Source organism: Sapajus apella, unplaced genomic scaffold (genome assembly GCF_009761245.1).
Source record: "Sapajus apella isolate SASKATOON/1434 unplaced genomic scaffold, GSC_monkey_1.0 scaffold89, whole genome shotgun sequence".
Classification (NCBI taxonomy): domain Eukaryota; kingdom Metazoa; phylum Chordata; class Mammalia; order Primates; family Cebidae; genus Sapajus; species Sapajus apella.
The window spans coordinates 6,075,240-6,093,883 of record NW_022437029.1 but is presented as its reverse complement, the minus strand read 5'-3'; the positions used below and the strand labels follow the sequence as shown (position 1 = coordinate 6,093,883).

The 18,644-nt window shown below is 43.1% G+C and overlaps 1 protein-coding gene across 1 annotated transcript in view; it reads right to left on the bottom strand.

Annotated features, from left to right (window-relative positions):
* SLC9A4 (solute carrier family 9 member A4) overlaps positions 1-18,356 on the bottom strand; it is a 63,072-nt gene extending 44,716 nt beyond the window's left edge. Inside the window, exons 1-2 of the mRNA XM_032255564.1 lie at positions 17,557-18,356; positions 12,309-12,772 (exon numbers count right to left, since the gene is read on the bottom strand). Coding sequence (XP_032111455.1) covers positions 12,309-12,772; positions 17,557-17,812 — 720 coding nt within the window. The 5' untranslated portion in view covers positions 17,813-18,356. The remainder of the gene's footprint in view (positions 1-12,308; positions 12,773-17,556) is intronic.
* Positions 18,357-18,644: the final 288 nt, after the last annotated feature.

Genomic DNA, 18,644 nt, shown 5'->3' with positions numbered 1-18,644 from the left:
TGGCTATTTAAGTTTGGAGAGCTGTTTATTACATAGTATAACAAAATTCATCTTGATGGTAAAAGATCTATGAACTCTTGCTTCTGAAATTCCTAAAAGCAGCTTTGTTCTAGATGAAACTTTGTGACACCTCATCATAAACCACTTATTATTCCTGGGTTCCTGAGGGATCAACTATGGGTTGAATCATGCCCCCTGCTCCAAATTTATATGTTGAAGTTTAATTGTCAGTACCTGATAATGTGACTACATATAGAGACAGCATCTTTAAAGAGGTCATTAAGTTAAAATGAGGTCATAAGGGTGGGACCTTAATCCAATATGATTGGTGTTCTTATAAGAAAAGGAAGAGATACTAGGGAGGGTCACACAGAGGAAAGGCCACATAAGGACACAGCAAGAAGGTAGCTGCCTGCAAGCCAAGGAATTAGGCCTCACCAGAAACCAACCCTGCCTAAACCTTGTTCTTGGACTTCCAACCTCCAGGATATGAAAGAATAAAAGTCTGTTGTTTCAGCCTCCAGTTTCTGCTGTTTTATTACAGAAGACCTAGAGGGCTAATACAGGATCTATGTCTTCCTCATTGCCTTGTGTATCTTTATAATTAATCTTCACTGCTTGAGCTTGCCATAAACTCAGTTTCTTAAAACAAAAGCCTAACTAATTACTGACCCTTTATTTTTTTACCGTCAAGTTAAAAAAAAAAAAAAAGCACTGGAAGAGTCACAACATCATATAATAAAAAATGATTTTCCTGCATGCCACATAATGGAAAAGTACAAAGAATATCATAAAGACCTGTAGTCATCAACCTTAATCAAAAAATTAAATGATGAACCTAGTTCATTTTCTAGCTTATATTAAGGGGCTCTGGCATACTAAACTCTGTCATAGGGCAGTTTCTTGGCAACCACCTTCTCTGACTCTCTGACCACAAAAGGAAACTAAGAAGACCAGCATTTGCTTGCTGAGGTGAGACGCTCCAGAAATTTCTCTCTCCCTCAGTTACCTAGCAAGCTCTGCATAATGATATAAAAGGCAGAAGAGAGAAAGCTCTTTCACCTCATTCCTAAAGGAGGGGAAAAAAATACCTGAAGCCCAGATAGGGAAGTTAAACAAGGTGTTGACCCATGTTCATGGGGTTGAGATCTCTGAACATTCATTGTTCGTAAGTTCAGTAAACAGGGGCCAAGCTGGTGAACTGAATGGATGTGGGAAAATGTGATGAGGAGGAGAGAAAAGTGTGTGTGTGAATAAATCTTGTTTACTGACCTGGGTCACAACAATGATAATTCTTTAAGGAATTCTTTTTCAATGTAAAAAGTTTGAAACTCTTCTGAGCTTGAAGAAAGATGGAGGATTGCTGTAGTTCATAGCTGCAATTACCACCTACTGGCCAATGACTTTCAAATATGCATCTTGTTCAATCTCTGGCCCAGGCTCTAGACTTTCATTACTATCACTATTGAAAAATCCCTTTCAATTCCCTGTAGGTTTCTAAGACTCAACAACTAAAAACCAACATAATACTATCATCTACCCCCACCAATGCATCCATCCACCTGTTCCTCACCCATGGTGCCATCCAAACACCCACCTGAGTCTTGCATCCCTCAGTCTATGCAAATCCCTCTCCTCCTTCACTCCCTACATCACCTTGGAGAAAATGACTTTAGGACTATCTTTCACCATCTAGTGTCAGTTCACCTGCATGATACAAAAGGTAATTTAAAAACCACTTAACCTCAAAACTCTTTTAGCCATAAAAGCTAGCATTAATTATAACTGATAGATTTAAACTCACTTAAGACTAACTCTGTAATTTGCTTTTTCTGAGAAGGAGATTGCTCTGGCATAATGAAACAAGCAGTGCCTAACACTAAGTAGTAGCTCAGTAATATATTTTGATAAATGAATGAGTGGATGGATGGATGGATGGATGGATGGAGGGATAGAGAGATGGAGGATTAGAACTCAGGGGGCCTCTGGCTCCACGAGACATGACTGAACTTCATCATTAACATAAAGGAGTGAGATTTCATGGTATCTCAGCTCTCTCTGGTGGTATTAGCCTATTACATACTCACTAACAGCCAAAGCTGGTACTGGGTGATAAGGAGGAAATTATGGATTACCCCAGCCTGGAGGCAGGATCAATGGCTTCTCCCCTCACCCATATCCTGGATCTAGTGCCCCCATCCAGGCCTGTGCAACAGGTTCTACTGGACGTCATCCATGTATACAACCGTTGAGGAAGCTATAAGGAAATTGTCAGCCAGCACCTCCCAAACAGCCAACTCATGGGACTTTTCATATGACACCGGACATGTTTTTTTCCTACTGCAGCCCAACACACCCACAGCCCCTTAAGGATGCAAGAACAGGTGTTGTTGGGGGTGGGACAGCTGTTGAAAACCACAGAACCAGGAAAGTCTCCAGGCTGTGCTTGAAGCTCTAGGCTTTTCTCTCAAGCCAGAGATTTCCATTAATGTATTATGTAACCTCCTAGGAATTCTCTGTGGCTAGAATGGGTTCTAATAATACACAGAATAAGCAGGTCCATGGTTAAAAGGAATTATTTACAAGCTAAATAAATAAGTCATGTCTTCATAGCTGTGGTTCATCAAAGGCGGGGGACAAAGCTTGTTGGCTTTTTTATCCCAGGCACTCAGCAAGGCTGGCGGAGAGAGAACTTCTCCCATGCGCTTTTCTGCTCTCATTCTGATTATTCCCTTGAAAAGCTAAAGAGAGATTGCTTTTCTCCCTGTTTCTCCTCCAAATCCATTTCCATAGCTACTCAACCCCACCTCCGGACAAAGAAAAGACAACTTGATAACCAGCGAGTCTTTGCTCTTTTTTCTTGTGCCTGTGAACTGAAGTGAGTTCTAATCACCCCTAAATAGCTCACAGTGTAGTCCGGTTGAAAGCCAATTTGTACAATTCAAACTTCAACCTTTCTGTTTCTCAGCCAGAAGAAAATGAACCAAACAAATGTTTGATGACCCAAATGGGAGGCCTTGCAATGAAATCCTGAAGTGCCCTCCAGCCCTGCACTGCTTTAGCGTGCCCTCCAGCCCTGCACTGCTTTAGCATGCCTCCCAAGGATTAGCCTACGCCCTTCAGGCTGCTCCTTAAAGGGCGAGTCTGTGGCTTGGACTCCAAAAGTGCAGGAAGTAAAGGGGTTGCCTGTTGTAGAAGGTTAGGAGTCAGATTTGGTGAACCCTCAGCCTTTGCAACACTCTCCTTCATTTACTGGGACCGGCACTGATCTGCTCCTCACTTCTCCCGGCTCCTTCCAGCTCCCCAACCAGGTCCAAACTCTTCATCACAAGCTATAATGGTTGCTGCATCTCTCTCTCTCTCTCAGTCTCTTTCTCTCTTTTCCCGTAACACACACAAACACACACACACCACACACACACACACACACACACACAGACACATACACACACACAAAGACACACACGCACACAAACATACACACACACACCACACACACAGACACATGCACACACACACACCACACACACACAGACACATACACACACACACACACACAGAGAAAAGACACACACATACACACACACACCAGCTGTGGGCTGAAGAAAAGTTCACCATGAACACCTCTAAATATTTTGACTGAAAGTGCATGTCTGAAGGCAAATACCTGAGTCCTTTGGGACTCATGTCTGGGCTGGGTGGGCACCAAACTCCTACCCCGTGCCAACAGAGGGTCAGAAGCAGCCCCAGAGGACAGCCTCACAAATAAGACACGTGCTGAGACGTTGCAGGGTGGTGTTCACTCCCCAGTCACCAGAAGCCAATCAGTCAAGGCTGGATGGCCCTTTCTGCCTGAGGTTTAGGCCTAATCTCCATTTCTATGCCTGACAGATACTTGGCAGATGGTCATTCTTGTGTGGACCCATCACTGGCACACAGGAAGGGCAAGGGGACGTTTGTGTATTACCTGCCCTGTGCCAGGCATCCAGAGAACTATTTCACAACCTCCTCACAATCACCATTTGAAGCCAGATTAATCATTCCTATTTTACATATGCGGAAACAGGCACAAAAGGATTGGGTCCCTTGTCAAGATCACGCAACTTGTAAGCCCATGCCCCTCATATACAGTGAGCTCCCTACATTCTTGGCCCGAAGAAACCGCCTCCTTGTAAAGCTATCTCCTCTCAGTTCTCGTCCTTGGAATCAGAATAAAATGAAGGTAAATATAAAGAGGACAAGGAAAAGATGCCTACTCTCCCCTCAAGATTCTGCTCAAGTTTACATATAGCTCTTCTCTTGGAAAAGCTGAGACTGTAAAGTTCAGATAGACAGACATGACAATGTGGCATCATTAGGGCGTCAGGAAAGCTCTGTGGTTCAGATGTACCCATGCAAGTGGGCTTGCATGAATAACACCAAATGCAGGGGCTCACTCTGTGCCAGGTTCTATTTTAAATGCTTTATGTGTATCAATTCATTTTAACCCTCCCAAAACCCTATCTCCATTTCACAAAAAGGAAACTGAGGCCCAGAGAGGGTAAATGATTCACCTGAAGTCATACAGCTAGCAAGTAGTAGTGGAGGCAGGACCCGAACTGAAGCATATGGCTTCCCATCCATGCTCTTGGCCATGCTTTACTGCATCTTGAATGGGAACTAAAAGAGTAAGGACCCCTTTTGAGGCAGGAAAATATAAACCAGAAATAATCATGAAGACAAATTTGCCCTCAAATGAATAGGCTGGCTATGTGGTTCACCCTTATGTGCATGGTGTTCAAGACAGTGGGGGTGCAGAACAGGTGCATGACAACGTGTGGGGAAGGAGAGATAGGACCCTGGGATTCTTCCCTTTGCCCCTGCCCACCCCTGGTTTTAACCCACCCTTGGCATTTCGGCTCAGGAAGCAATGCTGAAGTTTGGTGGTGGCAGTTAATTTGAAGAAAATCACCCCAGTTTGTTCCCTCTTGGGGGCTTAAGGATGGAGGCCTTCAGTGACTGGAAACAGAGACCAGGGTAGCAGGCAAGCCCCAGGGCCAACACGGCCCCTGCACACCTCTCCTAGTCCCCACTGCTTGCTGCCTCATTCATTATTCACTCTTCCTGCAGCATCTATTTTCCCACCATAGCCCTTTACTCAGCGCCCTTTGCAATGCTCCATTCTAGATGCCGAGTCCGGTGATTACACAAGGGAACAGCATGGAGAGAAATTGAGAGAGCCGACAGGCAACTAGCCAGCAAAGTTATGTTGCTACAGGGACAGACAGATGAGAAGAGAAGAGGGCAAAGGCATTCTAGCATGAGGGATCAAGAGACATAGGATCTAATGCTACCAGCAAGAATCCATAATAAATAGAGGGCAAATTACAAACTGAATTAAAGGTCAATAGTCCCTAATAAAAAGTGTTGCCACTGATCACCTCAGCCAAAGGGAATTGCCGGCTGAGCAAAGCAATGAAGACAACTTTTCACTCTCTCTGGGATACTGAACTGCATGGAATAAACTCTAGTCAACAAATAGATGAATGACTTCTATGAAAATTTGTGTCTTTATAACAAAAATAACAGTGAAGAAACTTAGGCACATGGTGATCTGCTAAGTCACCCAACAGGCCTGAAGGACTGAGAAGGGCCAGCACAGAGATGTGGACCTAGACAGTCTGGGTCCAGGGGGTCTCTTTCCTTAACCACTGTGTAGTATCCCCACCTCATTAAGCTGCTACAAGGCTTAAATATGGAAAATGGCATGAAGCCCCCATCAAGGTGACTAGCCCAATGCTCAGAATGTTTAGCTCCGCTTCCCCTCCTACTATCCTTTTAGAGAAAAGCATCCAGAATCAGCAGGATGCCCTAGGAAGATGTCATCGGAGGAGGGAGCAAGAGTAGGAGGGGAGAGAGGGACATGGAAAAGGGGAAGTACAGGGTGGCAATCAAGAGCAGAGGCACCCTAGAGCCAGGCTGCCTGGGTTCCAGCCTCAGCCCTGGCCCGTCTGGGCCTTTGACCTCTATGATGAGGTAGAGGAGATGAGGAGATGGGGGGAGCTAGGGGTGATAGAAAGCTTGGTGGCCTCACTTTGTTGCTTATTCAGCAAGTTGACCCAAGAAAACCAGGGCCAATTATAAATCTAAGAACAATCTGCCCTACCATTTGTGAGGTAGGGACATATACATATATATATTTTTTTTTTTCTTTTTTGTTTTGAGATAGAGTCTCACTCTGTCACCCAGGCTGGAGTGCAGTGGTGCGATCTTGGCTCATTGCAACTTCTGCCTCCCGGGTTCAAGCAATTCTTCTGCCTCAGTCTCCCAAGTAGCTAGGACAACAGACACATACCATCACACCTGGCTAATTTTTGTATTTTTAGTAGAAATGGAGTTTTACCATATTGGCCAGGCTGATCTCGAACTCCTGACCTCATGAGCCACCTCCCGAGGCCTCCCAAAGTGCTGGGATTACAGGTATGAGCCACCGCGCCCAGCTGAGATGGAGCCATATTTAAAATCAGCTGTTTATTCAGAATGAGGCAGCCATTAAACAGTGTCCAGGAGCTACTTCAGTACAAAGTCACGGCTAGCATTCAATTGAGTGCCCACTCCAGGTTGGGCATTCACTCTACTAACAGCTGAATATAAATTTTCCAGTGATCCTTATGAGCTGAAGAATGCCATTATCCCTATTTTACAGCAAGAGGAGGCACAACAGGATCAGAATGTTGTCTTGGACCACACTGTTTTACAAAAAGAACACTGGCTTCACTCGCTGGACTTGAGCCCAGTCTCCTTATCGGTAATACATGGGCTCCCTCTTGTTCATCCCAGTTCCGTGAGTGGAAAATTCAAAAGGTAAGGAAAAAAGAAAAAAGCTTGGGAGGAGGCAGAGCTGAGCACATCTGTGTCTGCTCTGTCATTGGTCAGGTAGCGTGTCCTTGCGCAGTTTATTTTAACCTCCTTTGCCTTATTGTCTTCATTCATGAACGGCACTTTTATTCATGAAGAGTTTATTTTATTAACTCCTTTAATTTTACCAAGGGCACTTGGTCATGCCTCTTAGTAAAATTAAAGGAGTTAATAAAATACTAACAAATGCAAAAGTGACATAGTAGCTGCACCTGTCTTCCTGCTGAGATTTTGGCCATGAGATTCAACTAGGGATATTGTTTATGCAATTTTAGAAACATCCTTTATTTTTTAAATAAAAACTTGTATATATTCAAGCTGTACAACATGTCTTGATACACACACACACACACACACACACACACACACACACACATATATATATACACTGTACACAAGGAAATAGTTACTAAGGTCAAGCTAATTCTTGTATCCATCTCCTCACGTTGTAACCTTTTTTGTATGGTGGGGGGTGAGGACACTAAAGCTATTTGGGTTTTGTCTCCCTCCTTTTGCCTACCATTAAGTGTGCATGTGTTCTGGTGATTAGTGTCATAACCTAAAATATTCAGCAAGAGGGAGAAACAAGTAGAGCAAGACATCTGGGGGATCAGATTCATCAGCATTTCAACTATTGGGTGCAACCACTTCTCTTTGGTGGGAAGGCAGCTCTTTGGTGGGTGAAGATCTGCAGCGTTGTCACATGTAACCCACAATCACAGGCCACCTTCTGGGTGACTCAGCTGCCTTGCTGAAAAGGCATGCTTGTGACTGCTGCCCCAGGAAGGCTCCTTCCTCAATGAAAGGGTGAGGTCAAGGCCCTTAGCTCAAAATACAACTGGACGGCAGCAAGTACCCGTTCCTTTTCAGCTGTGTTCTAAATCTGGCCCTGGGGCTTCTCTGTTTTCACTTAGGGACCCAGCAGTGCCAGCGCACACTTAATACTCACTGTGCTGTGGGTGACCACAGAGTGGCCCAGGAGTGACGTGTGGGCAACCCCACGGAGCCAATGCAACAGCAGCTCTGCCCAGCAGAGGTCACAACAGTGTCCTCAGCAGATACTCTGGTCGCTTGAAAATTATAATTTTATCCTGAAATGATCATGCTTAAAAATGTCTCCCCCAAAGCAATTTAACTTTGGGGCAGTCAAACAGATGTTGCTAATAAAGAAACACCAACCAGAACCAAACCAAGCCGAGATTGGCTCTTCATGGGAAATCTAGAGATAACCCAGAGGGAAGTCAGATTCTCAAGCTCGAGGCAGAAGTCAAACGCTTTTTTTTTTTTTTTGGTAATTGATAAAGACTCTTCCTTGGTAAGAACTTTTGTAGATTATATCATAGAGTTTTTGACAAAGAAAGAATGTGCTGTGAAAATTAAAGAGATGGTATTTACCAAGTAGTTTCTCGATCTCTCTAATAATTTGTGAAGGAGAGGTTGAATAATTACCGCAGAATGGACTTCCAAGGGGTGGCCCTGGTCTTATCACAGGTGAACACCCTCCAGGGCACTGTCAGTAGTGGGGATGAGAGTAACCAAATAACACCCCAAAAAACTTGGATCTCAGTGAAATAAGGTTATCTCTGGGAGACTGCCTAGGAAATAAGCACATCATGGGTCAGAGGGGCTCCCTTTAAAAGATGGAATGGATTCCCAGACAAAGACACTTACTCATTTGTAGCAAAACTGAAAGTATGAAAGTATTTACAGAAGGAATGGGTTGGGGAAAGGGGATCTCAGAGACTGATCCAGTGCAGTCCGCGGAGATGGATACGGTCCTTGTTCTAGGCGTGTCATCATTTTACATCAACATATATCAGCTTCTCTCAACCTAAAAACAATAAATCTATAGTTCTCAAACTTCAGCAGTCAGCTGAGGTTTTAATAACACAGGTTCTTAGGTTTGACTTCCAGACAGTCCGGGTTGGAGGGTGTGAAATGGGATGGATATCTGCAGACTCATCAGGAACACCAGTGTGATGCTGAGACATGTGGCCTAAGGACCAAACTCTGAGAAATGAAATCTCTGGATCCTATGGAAGGCTGGAGTCCAGGCTTCCCTGGCAGCTTCCTGACAATGTGGCTTTTTGTGAAGCTTGCCCACAAAGGTAGAATGCACCAGCCTGATGATTCTAGTTCCTACCCTCAACAGTTAGGAATTCTCATTATGAATAAATGATTTGACATCAGGTTTCATGTATGGGCCTCCTTTGCTTAGGAAATCCATAGGTGTAGCTCAGATTATTTCTCAAAAGAGACTTTTCCTCTCCTAAAAGATTTTACAAAAAAAAACTTATCTTGCTTGCCAGGTGAATTAGTAAACTGTAAATGGAAAAAAAAATTAAAAACAAAATGTTTGCATGTCTTTTAGTTAGACACAATCTCCGGAAGCAAAATATAAACTTCTGGAGCAAAAAAAGGGTACATTTGTAGGTTTGACTATATAAAAGTTTAAAACTTCTATGGGGTAAAAAAATACCGTAATCTAACGAATTTTAAATGACAAAATGGAAGAAAATATTTGGGTTTTTTATAGGACATTCAAAAGTTTAAAGGCAAGATTATTTAATGAATTTCTACAAATCTTTTTTTTAAGCAAGTGGTCCCAAAGAAAAATGGGCAAGATGCAACATTTGCATATAAAAATTGGCATATGACATACTGATACTGAAAACTGTAATCATTGTTTAACTGAAATTTAAATTTAACTTGGTGTCCTGTAATCTTTTTTTTTTTTTTTTTTTGAGATGGAGTTTCACTCTATTGCCAGGCTGGAGTGCAGTGGCATGATCTCAGCTCACTGCAACCTCCGCCTCCTGGGTACAAGTGATTCTCCTGCCTCAGCCTCCCTAGCAGCTGGGACTACAGGCACCCACTACCACATCCAGCCAATTCTTGTATTTTTAGTTGGAATGGGGTTTCACCATTGGCCAGGATGGTCTCGATCTCTTGACCTTGAGGTGTGCCCTCCTCAGCCTCCAAAAGTGCTGGGATTATAGGCAAGAGCCACCATGCCAAGCTGGTGTACTGTATTTTTTTAAGCTTGTCAACCCTGAAAGGATATGAGCTTTCAATTTACAGCATGTGACGCAGTAATGATTGGCAGTTGCTGAAAAGTTGCCTAATATTATCAATACAAATTAAAACAAACATGAGAAATCCTTTTTGCTCATGGCATTAGAAAACATTAAGAAAATAATGTCCCTTGTCAGAGATATAAGAAAACATAGATGCAATACTCTGTCTAAGGAAGTGAACACTGATTAAGGAAGTATAAGCTGATTAAGGCTTTCTGGAAAATCTTAACAGCTGTGGTCTCGAGCTTGAAATTAAGGTTCAATATTACGTACTGCCTCGATATTTGGCAAAATTATGAAGACCTCAACTGGTCCACCTGCAAGTTTCCTTCCCAACTCCGCCACCTGAGTAAGGTCCTCTAGCCAAACCACCCTCCTTATCTAAGGTACCAGGCACAGTTCCTGCTTCTTCCTGAATAGAAGGGTTTAGGTCCCTGCCAACCTGCAAAATTATTCCAACTCCATCACTTCCTCCTGTGAGATCCAGGGAGCCCCTTACCCTCTCATTACCACAAAGCCTGCCTCCCACAGCTCCTGGTTCTTCATTGGTTTCCAAGTGCAGCCCCTGTGTGGCCCTGCAAGGCATGTGGCGTCCTCCTCCCATAGGCGGTGAGTATAGGTGACTGATAAACTGCTGTCAATCTCATCTGCCCAGTGTTGGGTGTCATGTGTTTGGCCATCTATAACCTTAGAGTGAGAATTTCTCATTTGCCAAGGAGGCAGAGAGGAGCTGATTAAAACAGTGGCACATTTTAAATCTTATTCACTTCTAAGAAAATATAGAAAAACATGAATGCAAAGAAGAGGCACGTGGAAAAAAGAATATTCAATAGGCATTTCAACATTGCTTGTAAAAATGAAACATTGGAAACAACCTGAATAACCCATTCCTCAGGAAACTGTTAAGTAAGTTACTGTAAACTTAATCTATGAAATACCATGCAATAGCTGAAAAGACATTAAAAAGAGGGCCAGGCATGGAGGTTCACCCCTGTAACACTAACACTAGCATTTTGGGGGGCTGAAGCAGGTGGATCACCTGAGTTCAGGTTTATGTCGCCCAGGCCAAAGGTCTTGACCTGGCAGATGAGGTAGAGGGAGAAGCCAATGCCCAAGACATTGATCAGGGCCCCTAGTACTGCCCACCACAGGATGGAATACAAAAACTTAGCTGGGTGTGGTGGTGGGCACCTGTAATCCCAGCTATCTGGGAGGCTGAAGCAGGAGAATCACTTAAACCCGGAGGGCAGAGGTTGCAGTGAGCTGAGGTTGTGCCATTGCACTCTCCAGTCTGGACAAGAAGAGTGAAACTCCGTCTCAAAAAAGAAAGAAAGACATAGAATTTTAAGACTTTTCATAACTAAGCAATACATATAACCCACCCACTTTATATTAAAAAATACAGCTCACACACACATTAAATAATAAAAGATTTGCAAAAATGTTATATATGCATATACAAAGACCCAAGGGAAAAGGCCAAGCTGATAAAAGTGGTTGCGTCTTGCACAGAGGAGGTGAGGGCAAGCAGAAGCTTTTGCGTTTCATGCTATACAGTTTTGTACTATTTGACTCTTACAGTGAAAATGTATTATAGTATTACTCATGCGCTGGATAATCTTCCCGTCTAGCAGTTCCTGAAAGTTTGTAGTAATTAATGATATTGAGCAACGGGACTAGCTAGTTAGCAATATTCCAGTACCCCCAGCCTACAGACACCCCGTGGGCCTTAATGCTAGGTGTTGCTCAAGCCTCTAAGTCCTTCTCAGTTTCCTGCCAGAAAAACTCATAAGCAAAAATATCTGGTTCACGTTCTCCATACAAGTCCTGCAACTGAGTGATACACAAACTACCACGTTTTCACAAATCTTTCGTCATCTCTTCCCGGACGCTTATCTTTTATTTAACCTAATAAATGCAGTATGTTAAAACCGCAGATAAAGGGAATGAGAGTGAGGTCTGATGATGGAGAGAAAATAAAAACATCAGCTTCCGCTGTAGCTAGCCTGAGAGCCCAGAAGGGCCATTAGCAACGGTTTCTGTTTGCTAAGTGAAAAACTACAATTAACTCAAGAATGATACTTCTCTCTCCTTTTCCACTCTTTAAAGAAACTAGTTGGCTTGTGAATGACAAGCAGTGTGAGTGAGCGGTTATGTAGGCCATGCGGATCCTAAGGAAATTCACCAGAACTCGGCCGCACCGCATGGACCGAAGCTCATTCCTGTCCTGCAGCCGCTGAGCCACACCGGAGCCCGCCCCGCAGCCTCCGGTCCCCAGCCCCACCTCGACCCCTCATCTCCCCAGGAAGCAGGAACGGACACATGGCGCCTCACCACAGTAATGCCGTCATTGAGCAGGGCCTCCCCAAAGATCATCATGTAGAGCTGCTCGTTCACGCGGGCCTCCTCAAACACGGCCAGCACGGCCACGGGGTCCACCGCCGAGATCAGGCTGCCGAACAGCAGGTTCTGCAGCAGGTTGACGTCACCCAGGCCAAAGGCCTGGACCTGGCAGATGAGGTACAGGGAGAGGCCAATGCCCAGGGCGTTGATCAGGGCCCCTAGTACCGCCCACCACAGGATGGAGCCGATGTTCTCAAAGAAGGGCCGGGTAGGCATGAAGTAGCCGCCCTCCAGCACGATGGGCGGCAGGAGATACAGGAAGTAGATGCTGGAGTCCATGACCGGAGGCGATTTGTGGTCGGTGCCGAAGATGATGCCGCCCACCAGCGCCCCCACCAGGATGAGCAGGCAGCTCTCTGGCATGAGGCCCGGCAGCCTGTGGTAGAGGTGGAAGCCTGCGGAACAGCGGAGAGCACGGTTAGGTGTTTGCAAACGAAACGGTTCTGGGTGTACCTGAGGTCTTTTAAAGTCCAGCAGACAGAACCATGGGCAAGCTGGCTGGCATCTCAGCCTTAGCGTCCCATCTGTAGCAGGAACTGGTAGTGTCATGAGGGTCGTCATTAAGATCAAATAAGTAACATGCCCAGCTCAGTGCAGGTCGCAGAGTCATTCTCAGCCAGCTGCCCCCTCCTCCTTCCTCCTTCCTACTTTCCCATCTTACAGGGATCTGCGAGGGTGCGTGAGGGAAAAGGAGAAACGAGGCTGAAACTTTTGCACTGCTGCAAGCCCAGCTTTCAAGCTTATGCAGAATCTATTCCTCAGCTTATTCCAAACGTATCTGACCTCATTCCCCTCTTCACCAAACACATACACAAAAATTACAAGTCCTTTATTTTATCTCCTGTGTTTAACCAATGACATTGCCATCTGGTCGGCCACTGAAGAGGAAAATCAGGTTGCATTTTCATGAGTGACTCTTCATATAATCAATTCTGTATTCATTTATGTCATGACTCTCATTCACTACCCCCAAAATCCATCCCCTCCTCTCCATTTCTTTGGCCACTGCCTTTATTTAGAGTCTCCCGATTTCTCATCCTAATGATTGCATTGTCTTCCTGACCTCCAGTCTCACCCTCAACCCCCAAGCCATTCCACACTCTACTGCCAGATGATTTTCCTACACCACGGGTCTCTGATTGTCTCAGTTCCACCTAAGATTCTGAAGGCACAGAAGGCATCTCCTGGATTGTAAACAGGGGATATTAGTTGAGCCTCACCGTGCAAAGATTACTGTTAAGTACCGCCAGGTAGAAGACCAAAGAGGTAGACAGCTGCAATTCCCACGGTTAATAAAGTTTTTGAAACAAGACATAAACAAATAAGAAGATGACATGTATGTATATAACGAAGGGTATACTGAACATATCGTCAGACCTGCTGAGAGATCAGAGCTCAGCAAATCACCATGGGGTTCTCTCCATCTCCCACACACTCTGCATTATCTTCATGGTAGCCTGCATTCACCCAGGCAAAGGCCTTGTCACTCTTTAGACCTCTTTCTTATCTTCTTACTCTATTGTGACTGCTTGGATTGTCCTTTTCCTTGATACCTTTACATCCTGCTCATCCTCTGAGGCTTAGCTTTCCCTAGCTTCTTCCTGAGTTCATATCTTCCTCTGAATTACTATTAATAAAACATTTTATCTGACTCTGTTTAATAACAATGATCCCTGTCTACTATTTTTTGTGCATGATTCATGTCCCCCACTAATCTGGAAACTCCCCAAACTCGGGCAGAATGATTTACATCTTTGTATCCCCCCAAATGCTTAGCAGAGTATCTTGTCCACAACAGCTGGCCTACTTGCTGAAAGCATCTGTAAGTGTATAAATGAATGAATAAACAGTTAAATGTTTATCAGAGAAGCTTTATCATGAGAAGAGATTGAATAGGTTGTTGGAGAATGGTGAGAATTTGCGTATTTGGATAACAGAATGGGAGAGATTTTAGGTGGGAAGAACATCAAGAGTGAAAGAACAGAGGAAGAAACGGCCTAGCCAGAATATCTTTGACATTCACTGAGGGAGGGAATCCACTAAGCTGGAGCAATCTTTGAATTGGGAAAAGTGTCAGAAGACTTGGTAGATGATTTTGAGACAAATAATGGAAGATGTTGAATTCAAACTTAAGGATGATGGTGGGCTCCCAGCCACAGGCCATGGGGAGCCAGCAAATGTCTCCTTGGGAATTAGTAGATTCAGCCATCCGAAGATGGTGTGGGCTACCCTTACTATGGCTTTGAACTTCTTCGTTCACCATAAACAAGCAAGTTAACACAACGGGTATAATAATCACCAACAAATCAGATCGTCCCCACTTTCATTTGGCTTCAGGGTCAGTGCAGGCACTTCTTCTGGAGCACTGAACTCTAGTTTCTAATTAATAGCTACTTATTTCTCCATTTCCTCTTCCTCCTCTTTATTCTCCTTCTTTCTTCTCCTTTTTTCCTCCTCCTTCTCCTTATCCATCTCCTCCTTCTTTTTCTCCTTACCCTTTTCCTCCTCCTCCTCCTTCTTCTTCAGTTAGTGCTTATTTTAACCAAACTTAACTTTTTTTAATATATGAAGGAAGTGGAAGAGCCCATAGAGTGATTTTCTCAGGCCCTCTGGCTCCCCAGTTTGGCCGTGCTGTCAGGGATCCAGTTTCCTGAAATGGATCCAACATTTACCTGCCTTAAGCCGAGTTGCACACTACACAGTTGTAGCAGGAAGAGGTCACACATTCATAAGCAGGACCCTGTAAAGGGAAATGCTACATGCCTTTCACATTTTAAAACTTTTCCCTTTCGTGATGGACAATAGAGTCAATCACTTAGAATTTAGAGTATCAGTCCTTAGAACTTAAATTGACACAAATATTAAAAGTCCCGTTTGAAAGTCAAAGAAGGCCCTACAATTCAGTTCCTCCCAAAGATTCAAGGAGCATTTGTCTGTGATGTTCTAGGACATGGAACCGAAGTAGAAGATAAACCACAAAGTCTGAGGCAGCTTTGTATTATCTTTGTTCTACATTATCTTTGTTTCATAAATGAATAATTGCATGCTTTTAAAAGGATTGGGGGAGAGTTTTGATGTTTTTCTGTCAGTGTGTCTACGGGTAGTAAGTACTAAATTAACCTGTCTTCCCCATTAGACCAAGTCCCTTGAGGTCAGGAATCATGGTCATTTCCACGTCTTTCATGGGTGCTCAGAAAATGCGCCTTGACAGAAGGAGGAACAAAAGAATGAATCATTATAATGATTATTAATTTTATTCTGATTCACATCTTAGATTAGAATCTTTACAAACCCATATGAATTCCTTAAGTGTTAACATTTGAAATCATCATTATTATTATTTTCGCCTTAGTAAATAAGCCCTTATACATAAAAGTACCAGCCTAGTACTTGGCACATAACATATATTTGATAAATATGGCCTTTTTTCTCCTCACTCCTCATGCCCATATGGAATATAAAAATAATCTAAATTCTTCAAGACTGATTAATATGAAATTGTATTTGAATAAGCATGTGCTGATATCCTACTCTTTTTTCCTAAAGTATGTTAAATTACATCATGAAAATCAAGAACATTTAAAACAACAGTTCTATGAACAATCGTGTTTTCACAGTGCTCTTCACTCCTAGACAGAATGAATCTGGGTACATACAATCCCTCTAGAAAACAAGCTAGGTTTTACACAAATATAAAACCAATACAAAATGCACCCTTTCTGCATTTAGATGTTTATTGATAGACACAGCAACTAGCTAGTCGGTGACTGGACGAGTTTCCTCGTACTCAGATGGACTTGAGCCATTTCTGCGAAGAGGAAGCCAGGTTGTAGAGTGGGGAGCAGGGAGCACAGAATCTCCAGCATATAGATTTAAAAGGAAAACTCAAGTACCAAGTAAGATCACCTGGAATATAATCAGTGTCCATACGATTTCACGAAAGATGTTAGGCTGCTCTGAACTGGGAATGTTATCCATTTGGAAAGCCATTTTTACTTGAATACCTCTGAAAAATTATGTAAGACCCTTTGTGTAACTTAATCACTGAACAAATAACACAAGAGTCCTTCAAACTAGCAATTCCTATTTAATCTTCACACTTTACTAGCTCAAAATGAATAGCAGTTATAAAGGAGAGTCTAAAGAAGACACCGACACCAGTGTCCCCAACACTCATGAGGAGGGAGCTAGGTGAATAGACAGAGCCCACGGAAGGTAACTGCCAGACCTCAAGGCTCAACCCACATTTCACACTCATCCTAGAGAAAATATACATATGTACATAAATGAGAATCAAAATGTTTCATAGATTTGATCTCAGTAAGGCAATCTACATACTCAAATAACATAAAATTTATAGCTGGGGCAAAGGAGACATTGTGCTTACACTTGAGATAATTGTATTAATTTTCCACTTTGGAGTAAGGCGGTTTTAAAGAGACAGGGGGGTTTAGTTAGGGATTAAGTAATCACAGAGTATAACCACCTCTTTGGTTTTTGACTCAAAGATCCCTTGATTGGAATGGAATCTATTGACTTGGATACACATTAGTTCACAAAGGAAACTAGAGATGCCTCACTGGCCCCACTTGGCTTAGGTCTAAACTGATATTTTACTGACAGATATCATCTTATATGCCCCTACATCCCATCACTGGTGATATGAGTTGCCTGTGGTTTTCTTTTTCCTTGCTTTCTGTCAATTTGCAAAAAGCACATGCCACTTTTAAAGAATAAACAATGGGGTCATTGATGAAGCCTACAATTACACAGCCAAGAAAATTTTACAGAAGAAACATTATGTGGTTCCTGAAATTTCCACCTTGCATCATGCCCAGGTTTACGTGCTTTATTCTCTATATTTTTAAAGCATAGAATTTGAGGGTTTTCTATGTCAATAATGTCAGATGGTTGTCACCCTGAAATGAGAAGAAACGAACACAGCCCAGGACCCAGAAGTATGCGCTTAAATTTCAAAGCACAATCCTGAAGCATTACTTAGCTTAGTAAAAAGCAGTTGTGACTGTCCCTTGACTGAAGGAAAGAGAATTTTTAATGTAATAGCAGTAACAATTATAATCCTTTTAGCCCATTATCTATAAGGCATTTTCACATTCACTGTCTTATGAACAACAACAACAAAAAAAAAACTCACCAAACCAGGTGTTTAAGGACTTACCTATTTTTGCAAGGGATGCTAGAAGTATCCAGAGAGTGACCTCATAAGGAATTTGTACATAGTCATAATCCAGTTCAAAAACAGATATCCTCTCATCTGGCTCTGAGCTGGAAGCAGCAAACCAAGCGTTAGGTGCATGCTGAGCGGTGGAATTTTCAGATTCATTAACATCAGAAGATGCTTTAGAATACTCAAGAGCCACTAGCAGTAGCAAACAATTCCAAGAACCGAAAGTCATGAACATCTGCAGAGCCATTCTTGTGGGCTTCTCCTACTTACACCCCTGTGTGTGGATATATGCCACACATCTGAAGTTGGAGAGGCTTCTAGGGAGTGTCTGCATCCACCTGGATCAAAGGTAACACAAGTACAGTCCCTGGGTCCTTCCAAGAAGATTCCGAGTGTATTATTGAGCTCTGCATGTAGATGCTCTCTAATCTTCTTTAAACCATTTGTGTTCAGGCAACTCAGCTTCCAACTCAAAAGCAGTTATTCAATAGACTTGTTAAAGCCCATGGAGTTACCTGGAGGACCTCCATCCGATCATGGCTTGAGCAATTTATAAAAGGAATAAAAATCTCTCCATTTAAGGCTGTTTTCTCATTTCACTGCATATTGGCTTTGTCTTGTGGGTGAAAATTTAAAAGCATACCATAGTGCTCATTCCACAGATCATTGGCGTCCTGATGAGGAAAGGAACCCTTCCCTGTCTCTGTATCAGATCCCAAGAAGGAACTACCTGTTCTGCACCTGTTCCTTCTCTCCTCCCCCTGTCCTCTCGTTTGTTTTGAATGGCCAAGGCTTCAGGTAGCTCTTGAACTATACTTAATTACTTGCTCTGATTTGACTTTTGTAATGAAATCCTTTTAACGAGTGTTCTCTGGAGGTCACACTGCTGACACCTAGTGGGCACCTGCAATACAACACCCTTGACACGTTTAGTGATAACTATTAAGGTGACCATGAAATTATTCAAACCAGGACACTTTGGGGATAAATAATTAATAATTATGCAAAGCTATAGGCACACACCAGAACTGTCCTGGTGAATTGTGTTATATGGTATTTATACATGAGGAAGAAGGAGG